This window comes from Mytilus galloprovincialis, chromosome 2 (genome assembly GCF_965363235.1).
Source record: "Mytilus galloprovincialis chromosome 2, xbMytGall1.hap1.1, whole genome shotgun sequence".
NCBI classification, from domain to species: Eukaryota; Metazoa; Mollusca; class Bivalvia; order Mytilida; family Mytilidae; genus Mytilus; species Mytilus galloprovincialis.
In genome coordinates, this window is record NC_134839.1 from 81,579,329 (window position 1) to 81,606,446 (window position 27,118).

Consider the following 27,118-nt stretch of genomic DNA (forward strand, 5'->3'; position numbering starts at 1 on the left):
AATATTTGGACCCATTCAATGCAGAAAAGGATATTTTTTCAGGCCTTTTCCTTGTATGCAATGTACCTCCCAAGAATACACGACCTGTTATTTTTTTGTTACATTTCAAAAAATAAACTCATCATAGATACCAGGACTAAATTTTGTATATACGCCAGACGCGCGTTTCGTCTACAAAAGACTCATCAGTGACGTTCGAATTCAAAAAAGTTAAAAAGGCCAAATAAAGTACGAAGTTGAAGAGCATTGAGGACCAAAATTCCTAAAAGTTTTGCAAAATACAGCTAAGGTAATCTATGCCTGAGGTAGAAAAGCCTTAGTATTTCAAAATTTCAAAATTTTGTGAACAGTAAATTTATAAATATGCGCCTGGAATATATTAAAAATAGTTATAAACCAGAGTTAGATTATGTGTCCCGGTAGAGTCAAGATTTGTTTTCGCTTTATCCTGCTTTATGACTCTTTACAAGATATTTTTACTTAAGTTTAGGTAAAATTTTGCAATATGACACAATATAAATACAATATTCATGATATTAATAAAAAAAAAAAAAACAATATCAGAAAGACGAAAAGTTCGATTAAATTGATTTCATGCCTGCATATAGCAATGTCACTATACAAAGAATTGAATGTTGTTTTTTATATATCATTTCATATGGTTGCAAAAACAGGGCCGTAACTACATTGAGGCAAATGAGGCAAATGCCTCATATTGGAAATTAAAAAAAAAACACACGAAAAAAACAACTGAAACAAGATTGTCTTCATATCAACCTGAATTGTTTTCACGGAAAGTGTCTTGCAAGAAGCAAGATCTGCTCACTCTGATGTCGCCCCTGCATGTTTTTCGTGATCCATGTTTCTATTTTACTTTTAGTTTTCAGAGTTGATGGTCTATTGTTTGTATTTCTGTGTCCCGGGTTTGTCTTTTGATCATTTATCGTCCTACTTTATAACTGTAGTCTGCAGAGTGTTGATTTTCATTTGTAAAGTGTGGTTTTGAAATGTAGCATGTCCACCGATGTTCAGACATTGTACGAGAAACTATTTTAAGAATATACGATGCTACTGCACATAGAAAAAAATTGTCGTTTCTGCATGGATATCAAAGAATTCAAAACTGGTTCTTTTTTTGTAGATAAAACTAGATAGCTGACATGGTTTAAATTAAAGTAAGACCACCAATTTCCCGGTATCAAATCATCTTTAAAAAAAATGTCAATGTATTGCCATAATTATGACCTTTTACATTAGAGGATTAAACTTGCATGAAGTCGTGTTCAGACTCTTAAACAGAAAATAAAAGAATATGGAGTAAACGTGCACAGGACCTTATCTCACACAAAGTCAATGCATAGAAAAAATACAAATGATCAATGGCCAAAGTTTTTTTCCCTATTCTTCATCTTGATAGTTGATGGAGGGTCTTCAAGAATTAAAGAATCATTAATACCGTAAAACAAGGTCAAGATGGTCCTTAGGCAGTACTAGTACTTAAAGTATAATACTGCACTGTCACTATATTTAAATCTAGTCATAAAAAAAAATCACCGAAGTCTGAATTAAGCACAATACAACTTCAAGACAAGAACAGACAGACATAATGATTATGAGAATTTCGGTTTTTGCTTTATCCTACATATCGGTCTACTTTTAATGTTGTCCCCGTAAAAACAATGAATCTATGTGTTTGCTTTGAGACAAGAATATTGTCAAAAGAAATAGCTAAAAATTAATTGCGTTTCAATGTAAGAAAAAGTCTTGGAAACGCTCAGAATGCACGATTTTGCGTTATTTTTCTCAGAGCTTCTGGGGGCCTTAAACGGCCCCAGATCCCTCGCCAAATTTGTTCGCCTCGCTACGCTCGGCGAAAATATATTTTGCCTCAATATTAAAAGAGGCTAGTTACGGCCCTGAAAAACTTTGATCATCCCGGTACACTTTTAATTTGAAGCACTTCAGCGTTGCATTCAGTCAACGCTTTTTCGCTCCAATAAAATTATAAGCAGAAGCATTGAATGCTTAAATAAATCAATTGTTTTCCACACACTTCATCCTAGATCGTATCCCTATTACCGGAGGTACCCACTTATTGTATTTTTATTGTCAGTAATTTGTTCTCGGCCTATTAAAACATGCATGGAATAAATGCCACTGAATCACGATAAGCAATTATTTTCAGAAAATCTTTTAAAGTTGTCGGTACTGATCTTGCAAATCACCAGATGGTGCTTTTGGCAGGTGCTTGTGACGTAGAATATCCTTATAGGGAAATGTGTCAATTACATGCAAAGTAAAACAACATTCAATACACAACGTAATTTTTTGGTGGGAAATTTGTGTTTACATTTGTTATTTTATTGAATTAATACTTGAGGATTTAATGAATTGTATTTATGGATGTACGCATTTGATAGCCCAATGACAGATTGTGATACATGATAATATGTAAACAAACGCAGCACTGTTTATCACATGTAAGTTGCAAAACACAAACACACATCATTTAATATTTGGCAATCACTATACCTAATCAATATTTTGACACATGTAATATTTGATAGATATTAAGCAAAAATTATAATCATAATTTTAGGAGTCATTAAATGTTTGAAATAGAGTTGGAATGAAGCCAAAGAAACCTGTGACCTTTTGTGTTGCAGGGTAAACCTGGCCAAAACTGAGGTCAACTACATTTCAGGAATGTGTTTGTTTACTCCATCTACAATTTGATTTTAGATTGGCTACACTAACAAAATAATTTTGCAAGAATTATAAGGGATTAAACAGTTTGCAGTGTTGTGTTTTTTAAGCAACAACATTAGCATAACAAGTATCATTATTTAGCTGATGAGCGCCATTTTTTTCTTCTCAGATTAAATAGGTCAAGGGTTTTGTTGGTGCTCTGACCGAGGAATACACATCTTTGTTTGGATTATCTGACCAGCCTGACCAATGTGAGGACAAGAGATAACCAGATAATGCATACGCTGTATATTTTGCTTTTTGCTTTGGGAATATATACTAGTGTTGGCTTAATACAAGTTGGTAAGTGTAAATAAACAATAATATAAGAAGATGTTTTGATGATCCTTGTTGCTGTACTTATGATATGACTGACATTGATGTGTGATGATTGCTGTGTATTGAAAATATTTTCTTCATTTACAGTATATTAAATGGGGAGCATTTAAATTTGTAAATTATTTTGTTCCAGCAGTGACTGAGATATTTAGAGGGCATGTATGATTTGGGAATGGTAAAGAAACTTGCAGGCAACCAATCATTTAATCTTTTAACCATGGTTATAGGAATAATAAAATGGAAAAGTATTTTTTTATGAATGAAATACTAAAAATTTAGAAGCATAAATTAGTTTGAAAATGATGATAATAAAAAACCAATATTAAATGTAAATATTGTTAAACATGTTAAAATTCCTCTAACCTTCTGTAAAATTACATAAATGATAAAAAATTAGATACATGTATATAAAACAGTATGTTGCAGAAGAAGTTTTGATTTGTATATTTGTTTTAAGGTTCATATTATCTATGTAAGATCTATGGTGAATTAGAATATCTTAAAACAATACATTTAAAACAATTGTTTTACATTGTCATTTCGGGGCCTTTTTAGCTGACTATGCGGTATGGGCTTTGCTCATTGTTGAAGGCGGTACGGTGACCTATACATGTAGTTGTTTTTTTCTGTGTCATTTTGGTCTCTTGTGGACGGTTGTCTCATTGGTAATCATACCACATCTTATTTTCAATATGTAAATAATTCCAACCAGTAAACATGAAATATGAGGAATTTCATATTTTAAATTATATACAAACATATGATACAAATGTACATCTATAATATTTATGAATTTATAGGTATGCACTTTTGTGAATGATATACATGTACATTGTATATATTTATCTGAATTAGAAGATGTACTGGATCTTGAGACGCATAGTGCATCCAATTTTAGCAGTTGTCTGCATATGTAATATTTTAAAATGAGTGTTCTTAGTTGATACCAACACTTGTAAGCATTATTTAATGTTTACCTGGTGATCTCAGGATACATTTTGAGTTTTAATTTCTTCATTCACAATAAACGGGAGAAAATATTGTATTTGAAGTTCAAGTTTTATCAAGTCTTTACTCAAGTTGAAAATTTAAGTGTTTGTTGAAATAACTGTAGGATGTGAGAAGGACCCATGTTTCCTGTATACTTTTTACAGAAGTAAGGACTTTATTTTAGATTATAATTATGACTATTTTGATAAAGCAGTTTGTAAAAGCACAACTCTAGATATTTTGATTGTTTTTTCAACAGCCTGAACAGGTCATATGATCAATTTTCAGGGGGCTTAAAGCTCATAAGACATTGCCAGATATATTTAAATTTATTTTGATAGTTTTTCAACAAGGCTGAAGATCAAGTGTCAGGGGGACCCCATAAGCTCATAGGTGTATGACTTTGCTTGATATGTTTTAAATTTGAAATGAAATAGATACATGGATAACTTTTATATACAAGAATAAAATTAGCCATATTATATTAGTTCTAAACTTATTTTGTTCAAAAATAATTAAAATTTATGTAAACCCTGGTACAATATTAGCTAATGGAGACTTTTCTTGATACTCTGGATAAGATACCATAGATTTTTTTTACTATTTATGTGAACATGTTGAAAAATGAAAAGATAGATGGCAAATTTGAATTGATCAGCAATAAAAGTTCTATTGAATACAAAAAGCTGAAGCCATCAATTGACACCTTGTAGGAGTCATTGACACTATATGGTGTCTCTTTAAACAATTATAATATTTCTTATTATCTTACAAATTTTAATAGAACAAACTTAATTTGATGGTATTAAAACAGCAAAAAATGATTAGCAATACAAAATTAAACAATTTTCTTCACATGAACAAGACTCCATTGGGTTGTAATAATTGCCCTCAGATTACAATTTGTTACTTGTATTTCTATTTTATCTTAAAGACCTTCTTCTATTCTCAGAAAAATCAGAACCATTTAATGTAAACCATAGAAGTTGGTTCACTAACATGATACATTGGGACCAGACATGATTTTTAAAATAGACAAAATCAGTTAATTTTAACTAAAAAAATACTATATAAACACATTTCAAACAAACTATTTATTGAAACCAATTGCATCAATAGAAATGTATATGATGTTGGTGAATTTAGCTGATGTTTTGGATAATTTGTAAATGACAGTTTTCTGACAATTAAGTGGCAACTCTCTAGCTGATCCTGGACTACAATCAGTGGCAGATCCAAATTTTTTTATAAGAGTAGGCCCACTAACAGCCGTAAAGAGGGTGACCGCTACAGTCATGCTTCAGTGATTTCAGAGGCCACCCAGGCCCCCGGGATTCACCTATGGCTATGCAAATATTAGTTTTTGAAATGTTCTATATACCATATTATTTACTTATCAATCAAAATTTCCTTGCGAGTGATAACATATTATATGAAATCATGAAATAATGAAATAGAAATGAAAAAATAAGAATCAATTTTAAAAAAAGATACATTTAGCAATACATGCACATATTTACTCAAACAATTGAATCCACCTTCACTTTTTTTACAGGGCTGTAAATTCTGTTAACTAGCTCTACTTCTTCGACATGAAGGATTTTTAGAATGTGTAGATTTTTATCTGGATTTTCGTAAGAAAAATCGGTTATTGATTTGGGGATGTACAGCAGGGGGCTGTCAAACAGTGACCCCTCACTAACATGAAAGCGTTTATGAAATCTTTTAAAATTCAGATTTGTTGTAAACTGTGACTAAATAAAGTTCAGGTTGAATTTTCATGATTTTAGCTTTTATCCTTGTTGAGTTGTAGACTTTTCATCAGATATTTATATTTTTATTATTTTGATACTAATACAAATATATAAGTTTAACTTAAAAAAAAATAATACTCCAAATTGACAACAACACTTCAAATGGTCTGCAATTTAAAAAAAAAATGTAGATAAATGCAAGAAAGTAAAGATTTTCCCAGTTCTTTCTCATTGGTATTTATCTATTTAAAGGATTTTTATGAGCTTTTGATATTTTCCTAAAAAACAATAATTTATAGAGATTATTGTAACTAGCTAAATTAATCAAGGAATAAATTGAGATGTTAAATAATTTGATTGGTTGTTGATATTTTTATGACTGCTATGGTGAGGTCCATTTGATTGTAGGGGATGAAAATAGTTTATTTTATCTTTATTTTATAGGCAAATCAATATGGTATATTTATGCCAGATGAGCCATTTAGTCTATTTGAAGCTTTATGTTTATGACACATATTGTTTTAAGTAGTCTCCTAGGCCTGTTTCTTCAATTTAAAAATCTCCCATTTATATGATCCAATAAGACCATCACATGTGTTTGCACTATAACCTGAAAAAAAGTGTGGACAAGATACCAAGGGGATGACAAATTAAAAAACCCACATGTGAATAAATTTAAGGACAACAATAGGGATAAAAAGACAAAACAATAATGCACAAAACACTGTATAGGTTACTATTTGAAACCAAAGATTAGGGGACATAAACACAACCAAAAGGGGGATAGGACTTAACTTTGATGCTGAGGAAGGCTAATTAGCAGGTCATGCTAGATGTAAGTGGTACTCTTGCTACTGATGGTCATATTCTGTGATACCACAAAACACAGATCAAGTTTGAATTTTGGTGATGTCACTTTTACCGTTCTAGACTTATGCCAGTTTTCAAGCAATTTTTCGTTCCTGTTCTTTACCTTTAGTTTGCATTAATAAAATGTTATGAAACTTATACACACACATGCTTATTACCTTTAAAAAGACCAAGTTTGAAAATTGGTGACATCACTTTTAATGTTCTAGAGTTATCCCCTTTACAAATGGAAATATTGCTGAATTTTCGTTTTGTTCTCCAATTTCATGAATTTCTTTAGTTTTGCTCAATCAAATGTTATGAAACCTATACACAATGCTTATTACCACAAAACACAGATTGTGATTGAATTCTAGTGGCGTCACTTTTACCGTTCTAGAGTTATGCCCTTCTACCAATGGAAAAATTGCTAAATTTTTCATTTCTGTTCTCTAGCTTTATTTTGCCTAAACCAAATGTTATAAATCTTATGCACAATGCTTATTACTACATAAAACAAATCAGTTTTGAATTGTGGTGGCGTCGCTTTCAATTTTCTAGAGTTATGTCCCTTTACAAATGGAAAAATTGGTAAATTTTTCTATTTTGTTCTCTGACTTAAGTTTTCCTCAACTAAGTGTTATGAAATGTATACTACACAATGCTTATTACCACAAACCTCGGACCAAGAACAACATTGGGTAGTGTCACTTTTACAGATCTTGTGTTAAGTACTTTTATAAAATTATAGTTCCTGTGGACACATTCCCCATTTATTTTATGTTGAGTTTAGTTTATCCCTTTGCTATGTTTCGCTCCTCTGTTTAAAGTACTGAAGCACGATTCAAGCAATTTCATCATCTGGTATAGAGATCATACCTTCTTGCACCCTTAAAGGTTTAGAAGTTTATTTGGTCTGAAGTCTCCATCTTTTTCATACTAATGTTGAGACTGTTTTGGTATGTTATAATTATAGTACATGTATGTATTTCTGCGATCATTTTACTCAAAAAAATATTGGAAAAAATACTAGTTCTAGTCATGAACTTATGATCATTTTTTGTGAAGAGAGCCCTGACTTGTGATGACTACATTCTGTCTGATATTTTTGTGAAGAGAGCCCTGACTTGTGATGACTACATTCTGTCTGATATTTTTGTAACAGTTTTTGTCCATCCTTTGATGTGATTGAGCTTCTGATTTTGCCATTTCATTGGGGACTTTCTATTTTGAAATTTACTCGTAGTTTACTATTTTTGTGATTTATATTTCTCTAGATAAGTCTACTGTTAGGGAAAAAAAGAAAGGGATTTTAGATCTAAAAATAAACAAATCTTATTAAGCATCTTTTACAATATGGAGCATTAAAAAAGAATTCATTGATTTTGATCTATTTTTAGACTTTGTATAGAATTACACAGCTTGTGTGAATTGCTTTTCACTTCATTAACATATTTTTTCCTTAACTGTGTAATTTTATGGAGAAATAATTGAAAATTCCATATATGATTATGAATGCTCAGTTTATAGTAAGTTCAATATATATTGATCATGACATTCCTTCTATAACTTCAATATAAGTATGTAAGATATCTTTGATAAGTCACAGCTGGTAGAGATAATACAGGACAAACTTTGTAAAAAGTTCAAACAAATTTCTGAAGATGTTTGATTTTTTTTTTTTAATTGTCATATTGATAAAAAAAAGCAGTAATGTTAAATATGTTAAAGCAAAACATCTTAAACATGTAGAAATAACCAAAGTATAAAAGTACAGATTAATATGAATCTAATCATTATAATATGTCTATTTAGTACATGTATTTGAATTGGTCGTGAGTAATATAATGTATGTCATTCGGCCTTAGTTCTACGGTCTGTTCCTTAGAAACTATGCCACATTGGTGGACAGAATTTTGCAATGAATTGGCTGTGTGACATTGTGAGAAGTGGCCTTGGCTTTGATCTCATTATTTCAGTTTGAAGATAAGTTTGTAGTTCAGAATTAATATATCAAATATTAATACATCAAAGGTTGAAAATATATTTACTGATCTTGTGCACCTGATTTTAGTTAACCTGTTGAATGAATGGATTTCAGATTGGTTTTATGATTTCCATAAAATTTACTAATAAACATGATAAAATGCTATATTGCAATGTTGGTTGTATCATCTCCTCAACATGTTCAATATTTGTATTTGGTTTGCATCATGGAAGATTAAATTGTTGATATGTGCATCTGCTGCAGTAACATTAAAGTTATTGAAGGTGAAATGGGCAGCAACTCTTAATTTATTTTCTAATCATGTTTAATTTTTAAGTTCAAAGGTTCTGGGACAAAGAACCACAGTTTAATATTTTCTTTGCATATCAATAAAGCAATACATGTAAACATAATTACAAACAAAGCAAATTCCAGTTGAAAATCTGTGGTACTCCTAACACAAAGTACATAATAACTGTGAGTTCTTTTGAAAACATTACTACTCTACTTATTAACAATATATTTTAATAAACATGATAAAAGGCTGAAATGACAAAGCAATAAAGTAAAAACTATCCTCTAGGGAGCGGAGGGTGGGAATAAATAATTTCCCAGAAAATTAGAATGTCTGCTCCAAGCAAGCGTTGCTTTCAGAATAATTATGTGCTTGTGCCTAAAACAAAAGCCCTGTTAATTAAGCGCTGATTGGTTAATTCAAATGCAGTGTTAATTTTGATTGGTTAATTAGGATAATCTCGAAAAGCAATTAGTAAACGAGATTTCACATGCAGCAGCAACTGGGAAACCCCCAAGCTGATTGGACCAAATAGCAGACAGGGATTCCCAATTAAAATTATATGTACCAGCATTGCACAAAAACGTATTGTGTATTAATAATATATTTATACAAAATAGTTCCATTAATCCACATTACTAGTCCCCCCCCAATCCTCCCTATATATTGCTCCTTAATCTATTTAGGGACTATGTTGTGAATACTAAGATACTTTCCCTTTTGGGGCCCGAACCAAACGCTGAAAAGATACAGTGCAAATGAAGCATCTGTTTTACACTAATCAGAGATCAGTAAGGGGCCCAAGATATGTTAACCGGTTCTTAGTTAGAAGTATAAACTGAACAAACACAGGTTTGGGACAAAGAACCACAGTTTAATATTTTCTTTGCATATCAATAAAGCAATACATGTAAACATAATTACAAACAAAGCAAATTCCAGTTGAAAATCTGTGGTACTCCAAAGTAAAACCCCAAACCTGTGTAAAGGTAGAAAGTAGGACATGCGTTAGAAAATGCTAAGACTGATCCCATAGAAAACTAAAGAAAAAACTTGACCTGTCATGACTGTGTGCCTGTAAGCCTAAAGATGAGAAAGCGGAGAGAAAGACAGGACATGTGAGGAACAAGGTGATGAACATACAAAGGGGTGGATAGGCATTCCTTCATAAAAAATTGACATAACTTTAATTCATGCAATCTGGAAATAGCATCCGCTAAAACATTTTGCTTCCCCGGTAAATGAATTGCGACCAGATGAAAATTATTAGCAGCAGATAGCCAAAACAATTCACGCAAAAAGGACATCAAAAGTTTGTTCCTTGAGGTACACTTATTGATACAGGCAACAGTTGATGTATTATCACAATAAATAAATACACGCCTATTTTGCCAGCACTTAGCCCAACGTTTGACTGCCAAAGCCACTGCAAGTGCTTCTTGCTCATTTATATGCAAAGATTGCGCAAATGGGAAATCCTCTTTCCAATTGACATAAAACCAATCAGTACCAAAAAACCCACCTGCACCTGTATTGCAAGCATCTGTGTAAACTGAGGTGACAGGGTTAGTATTGAGTAAGATGGATTTCCCATTGAAAGTTGCCATAAAATTATACCACCAATGGATATCATGCAAAATATCGCCGCTTAAGCGCATTTTGTGCCTGTCATGCTTGAGCTGCATTATGCTGTCAATGATTCTCCGGAGAAAAACTCTCCCGCCGTGAACCACTGACGAAGCCCAGTTTAGCTTGCCCGCCAGGGACTGCAATTGTTTCTTAGAAACATGCTTGCGCTGCTGAAAACTTGCTAGTTCCCGCCTTAATTCATCAAGTTTTTTAATAGGTAATCTTAATTCCAATGTTGTGGAGTCTATCTCCACGCCTAAAAATACTAATTTCTGGCAAGGGTCAACAACCTTGGACCAACTAATAGAAAAACCTAACTTGCGCAGCAAGTAAATTAAAATTCTAAGTGCATGTGCACAGCGCTGCTTTGTTTTTTCGCAAATGAAAAAATCATCCAAATAAGCTATAATGGTAAAACCTCTGCGTGACATCATGCGCCGAATAGCCTGTGATAGCCTATGAAAAATACCTGGTGCAAGTTTTGAACCAAAGGGTAATTTTTTATCAATAAAGGTATGGGTCTGACCATCAGGAAAAGTCCACCGTAAACCAGTGACCTGTTGACTATGGGAACTAATGCTGACAGATCTATAAGCCGATTTTAAATCGACTTTGGCCATGAAACAATTTTTTGTGACTAATTTTGCTGCATCATCAACAGATTGAAACTTTTGTTTTTCTACATCCCCTGCAAAATCATTTACAGCAGATCCAAGTGGTCTGCTGCAGTCGTGAATTATCCTTACACCCCCATCAGATTTTGGAATAATACCTAAAGGGCTAATAATTTTAGGTGTGGACTTAGCAAACTCATAATTTCCATTTTCAATTTCAGTCAAAATCTGTTGATGAGCTTTGTTATATAAAGGACTTGAAGGATTAGCTGAAGGGTGATTTTTTGCCGAAATGTGTGATGAAGCCAAATTATCTTGAACAATGTCGAACCCATTTTTTATGCCTTGCAAAAGAAAATCTTTATCAACATCATTTTTTAGTTCATCATGCCAAACATTATACACCAAGTCACGCACAGACTTTACCTTTATCCGTTTTTTGGATGGGCAAAGGCTTGGTGTTGGGCACCACAACCTTGAATTGAACAAATATGAACATAGCGACAGTTAGGAAATGAGCAACCTTTCCTACTGTTAAAACTTTTGCAAATTTCATTTCCTTCTACAGAGTGTGAAGTATACTTGGAATAGTCCTGTTGCTGTTTATTTGCATTCTTAAATATTGGACCAGATGCCTGAGATTTATTGTATACAGCTTTAGGTCGTAAGTAAACTGACTGCAAATGAGGAATGTCAGTACCCCATCTAAAAGTATGCTGCTTTTGAAGCCTACGATATTCTCTATCAAAAAAAAGTACTGACACAAACTCACATGAAGAAACTAACTGGTAAAATCTCATGGTATATGATAAATAATCAAGGATCTGTGTCTGTGCCAGTTCTCCAGTGCTGAGCAGCTTGTACATTATTGACAAGTTTGCCCTAGACCATTGACACAGAGACAGAGATTCAAGTTTTGGCCTTAATGGCCCAGACTTAAACACTAGTTGCCCCCCTGATGCATTGGAAATAAGACGTTCTTCAGACATACTGGTCCCCCCTATATCATTACCAACAAAATCTATAATATCTAAATAATTAACTTTACTGTCTATGTTTGAATGTTTCAAATAAATTTGCGGATCCTGCCAAGATAGAATAGAGTTAATGCCAGTGTTACCTAAATTGGTTACGGAATTGTCACTTTCATTCGAATTTCCCGCAATGTTCTGGTTTTGACGTCCATCCAATAAGCCAGAGGAATGTACATATTGTGTTTGCTGTCCGGTAAGCTGTTGCAATACAGCATTAACGTAAGCATCATCTGTGTTTGTTTGTATTCCGCCATCTTTAAGATGCTCATGGGCGCCGCCATCTTTGTTCACAGTACTTCCGTCGTCGCCATCTTGTAATGCGCATGCACCAGAATTTGATACTGCCGGAAGTCTAGAATTTGCCGCCATTCTCTCGCTGGGCGAAAAGTCTTTCTTAAATGTTTTTCCTACTGCTCGCAGTAATAACTTTCGTTGGCCTATCGGAATACTCGAGTTATCCAAATCTTCCTTCTCAATCAACGCAACGGCCTCCATGCTGTCAAATCCAAGTTCTAGCATTTCATTTGCGGTGGCTGTGTTTAGCTTCATCACTTCGGCCCATGCCATTACTTTATCGGACTGGTGATTGGTTCCCGTCCTAAATGTAATATCTTCGTCATCAGACATGATGGAAAGACAGTTTATTGAAAAACAACAGTTTATAGCAATTATAAATCGTGCCGTTAAATTTTCTTGGAATACGAATTAATCCTGTTACGCCGGGTCGTCAGAAGCACAAAACTCGTAGCTTTGGAATAAACCAGCCATCTCACGCTGCTGCAGATGAGATTCCACAATGAAACTTAAACAGACAAAGCCGATTCTGCTTCCTGATTGTATTTAATTTTGTCCATGTCGTAACATCAATTTTGACATTAAAAAACTAATTCGGAATGTTATTAATGCAAAATCACTTCCTAAACGTTCACATATATAATATGATTAATTTCCACATTGAAAACTTAAATCCGTTCATGATTTTTATAAATAAATAATTTCCCAGAAAATTAGAATGTCTGCTCCAAGCAAGCGTTGCTTTCAGAATAATTATGTGCTTGTGCCTAAAACAAAAGCCCTGTTAATTAAGCGCTGATTGGTTAATTCAAATGCAGTGTTAATTTTGATTGGTTAATTAGGATAATCTCGAAAAGCAATTAGTAAACGAGATTTCACATGCAGCAGCAACTGGGAAACCCCCAAGCTGATTGGACCAAATAGCAGACAGGGATTCCCAATTAAAATTATATGTACCAGCATTGCACAAAAACGTATTGTGTATTAATAATATATTTATACAAAATAGTTCCATAAATTCTTTAATATCCAGTAAGTTGTATATATACACTTATGTCGTTGCTAATAAAAATCACCTCTTTATTCATACACTGCTATTTTTATGTGTCTTCAATGTAAATGAGGACACAAAAACCATAAAAGACATCTGTTTGATGTGTAAAATGGAGATTTAATTAGGCTTCTATCCTTTTATTGGCTTAATTTGCCCTCTACCTGACTAAGATTGGTCAGAAGTTCAAAATGTCATTTTTATATGTGTAAATTGTAGTTCGTAAATTTTTACTAGTTATTTCATATACAATGAATCAGGTTATTGTAATTACAGATTAATTATTAAATTCGCCTTTTCAGAATCTAAAGAACTATGGGTAATGTCATTGTTTTTGTACACCAAAATGAAAATAACTTTATGCCATAGGTTGAATTTCGATTGTTTATCACGTTTTAAACCAATGAGGGGGGGGCTAGAGGGGGTCTCATCCCGATTTCCCGGTTTTAATATCAGAAAATCCCGAAATCCCGGACATATTTTGTTAAAAATCCTGATCCCGATAAACAAGAAATCACCATTTATTTATTAAAGAGGTCCTCCACTATTTTAGGTAACGAATAGACACATCTGACACATCTTTTAAAGGAGGCCGTCCTGGTAAACTTTGAAAATTAAACCCTCTGAGTAATGTTGTTCTTAATTCGTTGCTTTCCTGAATTTGTGCATTTTGAACAATATATTCAGTACGTACATTTTAAACACGTCAAGTTGGGGTATTTGTTTTCTTCAAAATTGTAGAATGTCATAAATATTTTTATATGATATTCGATTATAGAGAAGACTGTGTCTGTGAAATTATCTGTGTAGTAAGGCCAAGAAAAAATACAGGTGTTTCAGGTAACATCCCCTAAAAAATTAGGATAGGTAGGAAAGCAAAATTATTTTTTTTTCAAACGTTTTTGACTGGTTGAACGTTCATACGGAAGAAAAATTCTGACTTTATAAGTGCTTGTCCACATAACATCCAAAAAACTTTAGTTGTAGAGTTAGATTATAGGTACTTAAAATTGGGGTAGATATATTTAAGGGTACCGGAAACACATGTGTTTTCTTTTAGGTCTTACATAATCTTACTCTTATTGAAAATATCCAAATCAAGTCTAACTTTTGGGAAGGGTTGTAAAGAGGCGTTATGTTCACGGACAAACGCGAAATAAAATTCAAATTTCACGATAAATGAAAAATAAAAAAAATTACTTGCACGTTGCCGTTTTTACCAATTTCACAGTGAAGCACGAACTGTTTTCACGGAAGGTTGAAATTAAAAATGGCAAAACACGTTGCACGAAAAAAAACCTTTACCACCCTCTTTTGGTATACTGATCCTCTAAATCAGAGCGACACTAATACCAAGGAGATTAGACATTTATCATGAATTTTGGTTAACATTTCATTCACGTACAGTGGATATTAAATATGGCACTGGCTACGGTTACTTTAAAAAAACGAGCAGAAAATAACAATAAGATCTGGATCTACTCTGTTTCTAGATGCGATTCTGATGAAGTATTATGAAAATGGCACTTTTATCTGTCCAAGGTACAGTTTTTTGTCAATCCCGTTATATTTCAACATAAAAATCCCAATTTCCCATGGCTAAAAACGTGGGTTTCCCGTATCCCGATGTTTTTCTATCCCGAATTCCCGATCTTTAAAAAAGGCAATCCCAATTTCCCGTTGCTAAAATCGGTCAATCCCGGCGTCCCGAAAATGGTCTCGCCCCCCCCCCCACCAATCACAATGTTTTGGTGTATGCTTTTGGAAAAATTACCCAGAATGCATTAGATTCTGAAACGGTGAATTGAGGTGTAGACATTAAAAGAGACAGATAGGTCTTATGAGTGTGAGAAAAAATGCCAACTGCAGACATATCAAATTTCCTGAAATCAGTAGAATGGAGAAAAGCGTCAAAGCCTATTCAGGTGAAAAAAATGTGTACTTCATACAAAAACCATAGTTTAACTTGGGCATCAAAAAGTAACAAAAGCCTCTTCTAGAGCTTGATCATCAAAATTTTTAATGAAATTAAAATGATTATACACTGCAGCTCATGCTAATGGTATGGCAGAGTCTCAGTGGTTTCCTGATGATAATATTCACACAAAATTTCATTCAACTTTTAACATATAAAAAGTCTCGACAGCACATACATGATATAGTTCGAGTCTAATGTAGGAGTCATTCACATCACTTGTTTTCTTACTGAAAAGGGTTGAAACTTTAACTGCTGGATATTAAAAAGTCATCTTTCATTATCACATTTAATTTTTATCATTTTTTGCAACCTATTGATTCATGTAATGCACTTTTTTCTGTGTATTATAGTCATTTAATTAACCAACCAACTCTTAATAATGAGTTCCATGGCATTCCTAAATGGCTGATGACAAAATTAACCAATATATTATCATTTTATTCATTGTTTATTTAAATTTAAACATGTTTATTGTATTCAAGGTACGATATATTTGATCTAAATAATACATGTATAAAGGTGAATATACTATAATCATTTTGATGTATAGAATACCTGTAGAAAATTAAATAGCTTACATGACCCTATGTAAGTATAACTAGGCTTAAACTATAAATAGAAAATAATCTATTGGATTTTCTATTAGTATTTATATTCAAATAATAAAAAAATATTAGAACTTGATCTTGATATTATCTTTCAAATATTAAAAGTAGCTTTTAACATATATCAATGATCATATATAGTATATTAAATAGAGAATAACTTGATAGAAATATGGTCTATTTTACCATCTGCCTTTACATTTAATAGACACTAGATCCATGTAGAATCTACATGTAACTTGAACAGAATCTTGTTATAGAACTTCTAAGATATTGCAAAGCAAAACTAAAAAAATTTTTACTAATTTGTTTTAAATAAGAAAATACAATCTATGCCATCTTTTGACCACATTTTGATGACTTTTCATTGTATTTGTAAGACCTTAGCACATACTTCCCTGTGAGTATAATGTATTTATGTAATTTTACAATGATTCTTTTTTTTAGGCTTTAATTTTAATCTTTTTATAGTTTATATCAGTTAAACGCTACCTCCCATGTCTGTAGAATATTTCAATGTTACACTACCATGTGACTACCACAGTGTATTGCAGATAAATCATATAAGTGTACAGATTTTTTAAAAAATGAAACTAGGCCTTCCGGGGGGGGGGGGGGGGGGGGGGGAGGGGGGGGAAGGGGGGGGGGGTATATTGAATGCATATGTCCTTATCTGAAATCTATCCTCTAAAATCAAGAGAGGAACTTATTACACATGTAATTTGAACATTAAGGATAGAATATATCCTATCAGGCGTTAATGTAATATTATGTCTAACCACCAGCTATTTGTTGTCCTTGTGTAAGAACATACACTGGTTTAAGTAATGCAGTAAGGAAAGGATCAGAGTCACATACAATATTTCACTATCTTATTGTTTCTAAGGGAGATTTTGACTGAGGATTTTGATGGAAATAGTTTTAGCACTGCTCTTGCATGTTAAATTAATAGAAATTTTATGGTCTGATTATAAAAACATAAGGAATCATAAATCATGGCATAGATATAAGAAGATGTGGTATATATTAGTGCCAATATTTCAATTCAATTTATTATAATGTAAAAAGTAGATGAATGACTTAAATAAAGAGAAATGACCCAAACAAATTTGTCATTAATAGGAAATGTTTGTTTATTTGGTGCTGCCAGTACTAAGTGAAGTATTATCATGATTATGGACTACATTTAGAACTTAAATCATCTTACTTCTGTTTAAGTACTTAGATCATTATCATGTACATTTTTGGTAGGATTAGAATACTTTCAGTAATTTCACAATTACCATTCATAAAATTGAGAATGAAAATTATAAAATGGAGAATATGTCAAATAGGCAATATCCAAAAAGTAGACAACAGCTGAATGGCACCAATGGGTCTTCAACACAGAGAGAAAATCCTCACCTATAGGTGGTCCTCAGCTGGCATACATATTCTAAATAACTTTGATACTATTTATAAATGACCAGTTACCCTAGATAGACTGTTCTCAGTGTGCACATCGCAGGCCATTGGATCAAAGCTATATCATCTTATGTCTCTGTTTACTTTGTGTTATGACCTGTTGATAAACAAATATGACTATCTGTTTGTCAATGAACACAAAGTCTTTGCTATATGGTAACAATGTAATGTTTTAAACACATTAATTACTTTGTTGTTAACAGTCTAAACAAGTATTTTGTAATGTTTTTCTTTTAGTGTCTTCCATTACATGACATAGAAAGAAAGAAGAAAGAGGGAAATAATTCAATTATATATAAACATATGAATTCTCACCATTATTTACTTAACCAACTTAGCTTGCTAGAAATAGCAGAGAAATTTTTTGAATTTTCAAATTTCATATTAAATTCCTTCCTTACTAAATATGTTTACATATAAATCTTAAACTAAAATTTATTAAAATATGTTTACCCTATTTCATGTAAGCTTTGTCAACATCAGAACCAGAGTACATAAATACTGTACTGGCCTTATTACCTATTTTACTTAAATTTATTCATGGTGAATATTTTGTACCGTGATAGTACAATTTTAAGTGTACAGGGCCGTTAGTCTGGGTATCCATTTAATTCGAAAAGTATACATGTAGGTTTAAAAAAATAAACTGCAGCATAGAGTATTTTTTGTCACAGCTCTTATCATTTGTGTCTATGTCAAAGACGGTGATTACCCAATTTCAGCCGTGAAAGCATGGCTGTTTACTTTTCTATAATCTATAAATATGTGTATGACAGTAATTTGAATAGTGTTTTGATGACATTGTACATCTTGAACAGCTGCACTTAAATGTTGCATTAAGAATACACTGCAACATAGTTTAGCATGAAAAAAGTTACCGCTGTAGCCCCTAGATTTAACAAACTAGGTTTTCTATTCTTTAGGTAAAAAAGGAGCTCGGTGACCACTATTTCTTTCTTCTGTAATCAACTATGTACTACTTCAAGAATGTTATATTGGAATTACAAGAAATTTGAATTTTATTTTCTAGGTCAAACTTCACCTGCCTTACCCTGTCAGATAGAACTTCCGTTTACTAACCCACACATCTCCGTATTTTACAAACAGCCGATCGTTGGAATAGGATGTGTGACCAACTTGACCACCAAGACCAACCAGGAAGTTCATGTCATTAATCTGAAGAAAAGCGTGGCAGTGTATAGAAATGAAGTGGCAGAGGTCCACCTTTTTGTCAAGTCGAGAAATGATGAAGGTAATTTGAAAAGAAATTTAAGAATGTCTTTACCTTCTTCATTGAATGTTGTAGATTTTATAAGTAAGGACGATAAGGTATGCTAAGGCTTATTTTTTTATACCGTTGAATTTGAAAATCATAAAGTTTTGATCTTAAACATCCTGTTCAGATGTTCACAAGACTTCAGACATGTCAGCTAATATATATGTTTTTTTTAAATTTTGACTTCATATTTGCTTTTAATAGGGATTCTCTTCTCCCATATTTGGGTTATTTGAAAGCAAGAATTTACAAACTTCCAAGAAATTTGGATTGAGATTAAGAACTAGAAATAAGATCAGCAGCCTGGCACAACCTGCCCTAAAACACATTTTGATAAAAGATGTCTCACACTAATATGTTGATGTGAACAAAGTATATCATTGGGTTAAACTGTTTCTGATATTCAATTTCAAACAGAACTATGTAAATATTTCCAAATAAGGTAAAATTAGTCTGTTTACATATTTATGATTATAGTACATGTACTACCATTTCTGCAGTAAAGGGACTACGCTTACATTTATCAAACTGTTAAGGTATCGAAAAAAATAGAATTTTGCAAAGATTGAAATTTTTACACTTTGCAACTTTATCATTTGTTTATGGGTCAAACACTACCAATAGCTCAAAACATTCCTCCGTTTAGAATGTTACCAGAAATACTGAAATAAGTAAAGCAACAACCAGTGTCCTTGAAATTACAAAAGAAATAGGATTTGTCATTCCTTTCATAATTACCTTTACCTTATAAATAAAGAAATAGGATAACACATTAGTGCTAAAATGTTAGTTATGATGTCAACAACTTGTCATAAACATGTCTAATTGACATATTTGACCTAGAATGACATAGTCAGTGCAATAGAACATTTTTTTCCAAGCTTTTCTTATAATGGGTTGGGCTATTAAAAAGAATATGTATGTTTGCCCTAACCCTACCTGCCCAGAAAATAGCTGCCTACTCAAAATCTTTTATTGCCTTGATTTGAAAAAGTTTTTTTTTGATCAGATTGACATGACTAAAAAACATTTGACACTTCATTTTCTCTTTGTTGAAATAAAAAAAAAAGAAAATGCCTACCCACTGTTTCTACCTTTGGGTAGGGTTTGGGCAAACCAAAGTATTTTAAGGGTGACCTTGACATTTATGCAAGTCTATAGGTTATTTGATGTTAAAACAAACATATTTCTAAACGATCTTATATGTAAACACATGTATTACATGTTTAGGTCCTTAAAAACTAATGGAAATCGGTCTGTTTTGGGGGAGAATAGATATATTTGGGTTAAATTTGACATTTATGTGGAACTATGGACAAACATAGATCATTTCAGATGACATGGGTAAAAGTATATCTGGCAAATATTACTTTGTCAGAAAACCAACAAGAATAATGCCTCGTTCACACGTACATTTAATTCGAATTGAATTCCAATCTAATGCGAATCGAATTTGCTAATAGCGTTCACACACTCTTCCTTTTTTAATTTGAATTGATTCGAATTGGCTAATTCGCATTATCCAATTCGCATTAGACATGCGTTTTTGTTAATACAAATTTAAAGTAAGCGTCGTTCGGACAGTAAAGCAAATTTGACGCGCATTGCAAATCGAATTAGAATTTACGTTCGGACGTAAAACATTTCGAATGCGAATTAATTAATGCGAATCGAATTCGAATTACGTGTGAACACAGCATGAGAATCAATGGACGCATTTCTGGAAATCATCAACATATAGGGTGCCAACACAAGCTCAAAATTTCCCTTAATAAGGAGATGTGATATGATTGTCAGATAAAAGTATACACACACAGAACAATGGACAAAGATGTGAAATCATTGCTACCCACTGCACTGCAATCAACCATGCAAAACACATACTTCTTCGTCATACCATAAAGCTATAAGCTATAAAAGGCCCCTGTATGACCATATGTAAAACAATTCAAACGAGAATACCAATGACCCGATATATATATTACAACAAAAAACAACAAAAAATATGTCAGACAGCTACCAACAACATATATTTGATAATAGGCACTTAGAAATTGGAAAGGTTTACACATTTGAGGTACACAGCACTTATAGATGTAGTCCAAATACTAGCATATATGGTTGTGTTGTGGTTAAGTCTAATTTCTAAAAGATTCAATTTCAGACTGAGTCACAATTTTCACCTAAAGTCAGTTGATATCAATGTATACTTTTTGTTGACAATATATTATTTGTACTAATCAGCCTCATAAGATAGATATCAGTGTTGATATTTGGAGACTTATAATTGATGATACTTTTTTTCCAGTTCTTTGGGAACCATTGATAATTGTGTTGAACTCCATTAACCCAGTAAAATGGAGAGTAAGAACAGAGATTTTAGCTCCAGCCAGAAAGAAACACATATTTGTGGTAAGATTTTATATAAGGCTAAATTATCAAGTACCTGTTTCCAGAAAGACTAAGTAGAAATTTGAATTATTTCAAAAGCTTCTTTAATGATAATAGTTTTGCCTAAATCTGTGTCATATATATTTTGATGTCCATTCTATAAACAACCAAGCATCTTTATCATTTCTGCTTGGCATAGTACTCTAAATTTGCATTTTAAAAGATTAGTTTATACTCATTTTGAATATTGTACATGTAGTTCTAAAATGTGACAATATTTCGATACAGTAATACTTTGTATGTTTAGAAAACCTTATATAGTTGCCTTTTTCATTATTTCTGTAACACTTAAAGTAAATAGTAGAGAATCTCAAGGATAATTCAATAAAAATGCCTTTAAAAGAAAATTAAAATGTACGAAATCAAACATATCAGAAGCTGTGAATAAATTAAGTTAGTGAAATAGTGAATTAAATCCATTAAATTACAGGAAAGATAAAATGAACATAATTCTTTAGATATTGTCCTTTAACATATTTACTTTATCTGTGAGCAAATCATTAAATAAAATGAACAAATTTAAAACCTTTTTGAAAGAAATGGAAAATTTCTTAAATGGAAATGTATGAGTTTAAAGATACTTTAAAATCATAATTGATTTTTAATTTCCTAAACAATTCTGATGTGTCCTTCTGTTGGTTGTGATGTTTTTATTTTGAGGTTCCAGAACAAACTTCAACCAGCATGTAGAGCATTTTTAACATAAATATAAGAGTCTTTAGAAAACAATATATTTATAAATGCAACTATTGTGCTAGCCTTTGAGCTGTCCCTTTGTCTGTAATTGCCTGGGAAAATGGATATTTTTGTGATTTTTTTGTTGTTGAAAAAAGAGCCTTTTGTGTTCAGTCACAGGTTTTAAAAGTAGTTTTGATATGAGAGTGAATGTCAAGAGTCTACATGTTTACAGCTTTTCATCAAAGACTTCTCTCCATTTAATGTAAAATTAATAGCAAAACTTATTTTACTTTTAATGTTTATTGCATTAAAGGTATTTTCGCCTACCATTTAATCAAATTTGTAAGGAAATTGTGCTATTAAATGTTTTCTTTAAACACCCAAAATTAATAATTTTATATTGTATATTCACATTTTTTTTAACTTGTTGATAACATGGCCGTTGTGAATAAGAATTTTGTGGTAATTGCCCAATCACTTTTAAGGGAAATAAATAAACAAAATCATCATGAGAAGGGAAAAGGGTATGCCTGTAGTGTTTGAAATACACTAGAATGTTATTATTTGATGCCAATAGTAATGTAATAAGTTATTGAGTGAGTATTTTGTATGTTATACAGTGAATCCTTTACAAGTCAGAGTCGCAAAACTATTTAAAACAATGTTGCTTCCAAAAAATCCTATTTTAATTCAAAACATTTAACATGTTTAATCCAATATGGTCTGTTTTCCCAGATGAGTCTGTTGTTGGTGGTCATGTGGTGTGTTTTCTGCCTAATAATTTGATAATTCATCTTATCCTTGTTATATTGTATACACTATTATTACTGTATTACTTGTAAAATATATTCTTTTGGCACTGCTTAATAAGTTGTAATGTTAAGAGTGACAGTAAGACAATTGTTTTGTTTATAAAGAACCTCCCTAGTTTGTTCTTTGCCAAGAATGCTGAAAATTCATGGATTTGTAAATGGTGTCATGTAGCTATAGTAATGCTTTTGTTATAGTACTAATATCTGTATAGGTACATAAACTACAGGCTTGTCCAAATTCTAGTTGTTTTTATTAAAAGAAATGATCTTAATGCTATGCTACGCACATCTTTTCCCCTGTTTTATTTGTAACCTAAGCATGGGGACATAGTATTTTGCATGTGAGGTAATTATCCATCTGTACATAATGTATCTTCAAACCACATTTCATCATTACTAAATGAACACAATTAAATTTGAGGACACTTTTACATGTTTTACTTTAATTTCTGTATAAGTTTACATGTAAATATTTTTGTCAAAAAAGATGTGTCTTGTTGAGAATGGACTTATATCACATGTTTGATTTGCAATATAGTTGTGCATTATGTCTAGGTGCATTCAACTCCAATCTTACCTGATTAGGATTGACACTTTTCCTGCTGATGGTCCTTTCCAGACACTCTAGATAGTCCTTTCCTTGGCACTCTAGATGGTCCTTTCCTTGGCACTCTAGCTGGTCCTTTCCAGGCACTCTGGATGGTCCTTTCCAGACACTCTAGTTGGTCCTTTCCTTGGCACTCTAGATGGTCCTTTCCGTGGCACTCTAGCTGGTCCTTTCCAGGCACTCTGGATGGTCCTTTCCTTGGCACTCTAGCTGGTCCTTTCCAGGCACTCTGGATGGTCCTTTCCTTGGCACTCTAGCTGGTCCTTTCCAGGCACTCTAGATGGTCCTTTTCTTGGCACTCTAGATGGTCCTTTCCTTGGCACTCTAGCTGGTCCTTTCCAGACACTCTAGATGGTCCTTTCCAGACACTCTAGTTGGTCCTTTCCCAGGCACTCTAGATAGTCCTTTCCTTAGCACTCTAGATGGTCCTTTCTGTGGCACTCTAGCTGGTCCTTTCCAGGCACTCTGGATGGTCCTTTCCTTGGCACTCTAGCTGGTCCTTTCCAGGCACTCTAGATGGTCCTTTCCTTGGCACTCTAGATGGTCCTTTCCTTGGCACTCTAGCTGGTCCTTTCCAGACACTCTAGATGGTCCTTTCCAGACACTCTAGTTGGTCCTTTCCCAGGCACTCTAGATGGTCCTTTCCTTGGCACTCTAGCTGGTCCTTTCCAAGGCACTCTAGCTGGTCCTTTCCAGACACTCTAGATGGTCCTTTCCCAGGCACTCTAGATGGTCCTTTCCTTGGCACTCTAGATGGTCCTTTCCCAGGCACTCTAGCTGCTCCTTTCCAGGCACTCTAGATGGTCCTTTCCTTGGCACTCTAGCTGGTCCTTTCCAGACACTCTAGATTGTCCTTTCCCAGACACTCTAGCTGGTCCTTTCCAGGCACTCTGGATGGTCCTTTCCCAGGCACTCTAGCTGGTCCTTTCCAGGCACTCTAGATGGTCCTTTCCTTGGCACTCTAGCTGGTCCTTTCCAGACACTCTAGATTGTCCTTTCCCAGGCACTCTAGCTGGTCCTTTCCAGGCACTCTGGATGGTCCTTTCCCAGGCACTTTAGCTGGTCCTTTCCAGGCACTCCGGCTTCAAAACTGGCTGCAATGATGTAGCCACAAGTGCCAAAAGTAGCATTAAACATAGATATTCAATCAATCATCATATCTATAGATCTATTTTTATGCCTTTATTTTACTGAGATAATATTATGTATAGTTAGAGGTGTGTATTAGTGACCCCTAAGCTTTTGTTTATCCCTTTCCTTCTGTAAGGGAACAATCAGCTTGATAAGAAGGATATGGTCAAATAACAAGTGAATAACTTAGGTACCATGACTTTCAGGAGTAAGTAGCTCCCTCGAATGAAAGTAATATGGAAAAAATCATTTTTTCTATTATATATAAAAAAAGAAAAAAACTTTAAGAAAACAAAATAAATCAATTTTAAACTGCTCTTAATGTGGATATTGTGGCATTATTAAAAGAGCTTTATTATAAATGAGCAGTTGTCATGATTTTAAAACCAACTTATATTTTATAGAATTAAATTATGAACATATTGCATGCTTTGTTACTATTCAAAGTATTAGAACTGATTTAAATTAATTCAGCACAGGAAGTTTTACATCTGTCTTTATACCACCCTGAAGGGTGTGTATCCTCCTGTTATACAGAGGTGATACACTTTTTTGCTAAATGATCAAGTTTTGATTTTTCAACTTTTCAGTTGTTTAAGTACTTCTGTAAAAAAAAACACCTCTGCATTATGTGTGAAAATGACTTTTATTGTTGTTGTAAAAAAATTAAAGCGTTCACAGAAAGTTAGATGTATTTTTTTTGTAATTAATCCAACACGACCTAACAACAACCTATCACCTTGACAAACAAATTAATGTATTTTTCACTCTATTTTTTAACTCGTTGCCTCTGGCTTTATGATATATTAAAGTTACATGTATTTTACAGAGAACAACAAAAATTAAGAAAAATGATGCAAGTGTTTGTTTTCACCTTATAATCGTTTCATATTTTTCATGCCAGGACTTTTTGTAGTTTACTATACAGTATGGGTTTTTATACGACAGCAAATATAAAAATTTTTTTGGTTGTATATTGGTATCACGTTGTCGTCATCGTCAGCATCGTCCCAAGACGGATTGTTTCCGGATAATAACTTTTGAATAAGTAAAAAGAAATCAATAAAATTATAACACAATGTTTATAACCACAAAAGGAAGCTTGGGATTGATTTTTGGGGTTATGGTCCCAAAGGTTTAGGAATTAGGGGCCCAAAGGGGCCAAACACAGCATTTATCTAGTTTCAGGACAAAAAGTTGTGTATTAGTATTTCAATTGTTCTGAAATTGTACCACAATGTTAAATACCACAAGTAGAAGGTTGGGATTTATTCTTAGGGGTTATTAGGCAAACAGTCTAGGAATTCAGGGCCGAAAAGGGGCCAAAACAAGTATTTTTCTTGTTTACAGACAATAACTTGTGTTTAAGTGTATGGATCTCTATAAATTTTTACAAGAAGGTTTGGTTCCACTATAGGAAGGTTGGAATTGATTTTTGGGGGTTATGGTCCCAATAGTTTTGGAATTAGGGGGCCAAAAAGGGGGCCCAAAATAATCATTTTTGTAGTTTTCAAACAATAACATGTTTGAATTGTATGAATCTCTCTGAAAATTAAACCACAAGTTTCCATACCATGAAGGGATGGTTAGTATTGACTTTGGGGGGTTACCGCTCAGAATGTTTCAGAATTAGGGGTAAAAAAGAGGGAAAACTAGGTATTTCTGGTCAATGAACAATTAAGATAATTTAAAAGCAGTGTAAGGGGGTTAATTTTAAAATGTTTAACATACAATGTTGGGTATGTTCAGATTTACTTCCCTTACACTACTTGTATAGTATGTATAAAGAAATGTCAGATTTTGGACTAATTGCAAAAAAAAAAGGGGGGTGGTAGTTGTTTTCAATTTTTTTTCTTCAAATTTCTCAAATTCCAAATTTTTGAAAAGTTAAAAGAAGAAATCTTTAATATTGCGCAATAAATTTGTAAGATCTTGACATTTGTTTTGTGATAGAAACTCATATTATGTCAAACATTTGATTGCAACCTAAATTCAGAGCTGTATCAAGCTTGAATGTTGTGTCCATACTTGCCTCAACTGTTCAGGGTTCGACCTCTGCGGTCGTATAAAGCTGTGCTATGCAGAGCACCTGGTTATCATTGTTGAAGGCCGTACAGTGCCCTAAAGTTGTTTACATTCTTCTGTTGCTTTTAGTAGTTATATATAGTTGTCTCACTGGCAATCATAACACATATTTCCTTATTTTTAGTAAAGGTACATTATAATATTACTATGGGAATAAGAAAAATTCATGAAAACTTTTTTCTCCTGTTTTTTCAGCCCTCTTAGCAAATGTTTTGCTGGTATTTGAATGATAGTTATATGATATTAACAGAAAGATTGAAATCTTCCTTGATTACTGATAAAATCAGTCATAATAGTTAAAAGTAACTTTTTTGTGTATGCTAATTTAGGAAAACAGTTCACCTTAAGTTGTAAAATATGATGGTCTTGATGACCTTGGTAATTGTTAGTGTGGCTCCTTTGTGTCTTTGTAAAATATGTTGGAGGCCAATCCCATCACATTTTTTA

At 32.9% G+C, this 27,118-nt stretch overlaps 2 protein-coding genes across 2 annotated transcripts in view; one reads left to right on the top strand and one right to left on the bottom strand.

Moving 5' to 3' along the window:
* The first annotated feature begins 2,260 nt into the window (after positions 1–2,260).
* The window catches only part of LOC143064580 (transforming growth factor beta receptor type 3-like), a 55,220-nt gene continuing 30,362 nt past the window's right edge, over positions 2,261–27,118 (top strand). The window contains exons 1-4 of the mRNA XM_076237495.1: positions 2,261–2,480; positions 2,879–3,051; positions 18,662–18,883; positions 21,216–21,319. Coding sequence (XP_076093610.1) covers positions 2,985–3,051; positions 18,662–18,883; positions 21,216–21,319 — 393 coding nt within the window. The 5' untranslated portion in view covers positions 2,261–2,480; positions 2,879–2,984. The remainder of the gene's footprint in view (positions 2,481–2,878; positions 3,052–18,661; positions 18,884–21,215; positions 21,320–27,118) is intronic.
* LOC143064578 (uncharacterized) lies at positions 9,816–13,156 on the bottom strand. Its single transcript, XM_076237494.1, has one exon. The coding sequence runs from the start codon at positions 11,209–11,211 to the stop codon at positions 10,024–10,026; it is 1,188 nt and encodes a 395-aa protein (XP_076093609.1). The 5' UTR covers positions 11,212–13,156; the 3' UTR covers positions 9,816–10,023.

What these genes read in the sequence shown, in the direction of transcription:
- LOC143064578 (XM_076237494.1), bottom strand. Translation starts at nt 11,211, where the DNA reads ATGGCCAAAGTCGATTTAAAATCGGCTTATAGATCTGTCAGCATTAGT.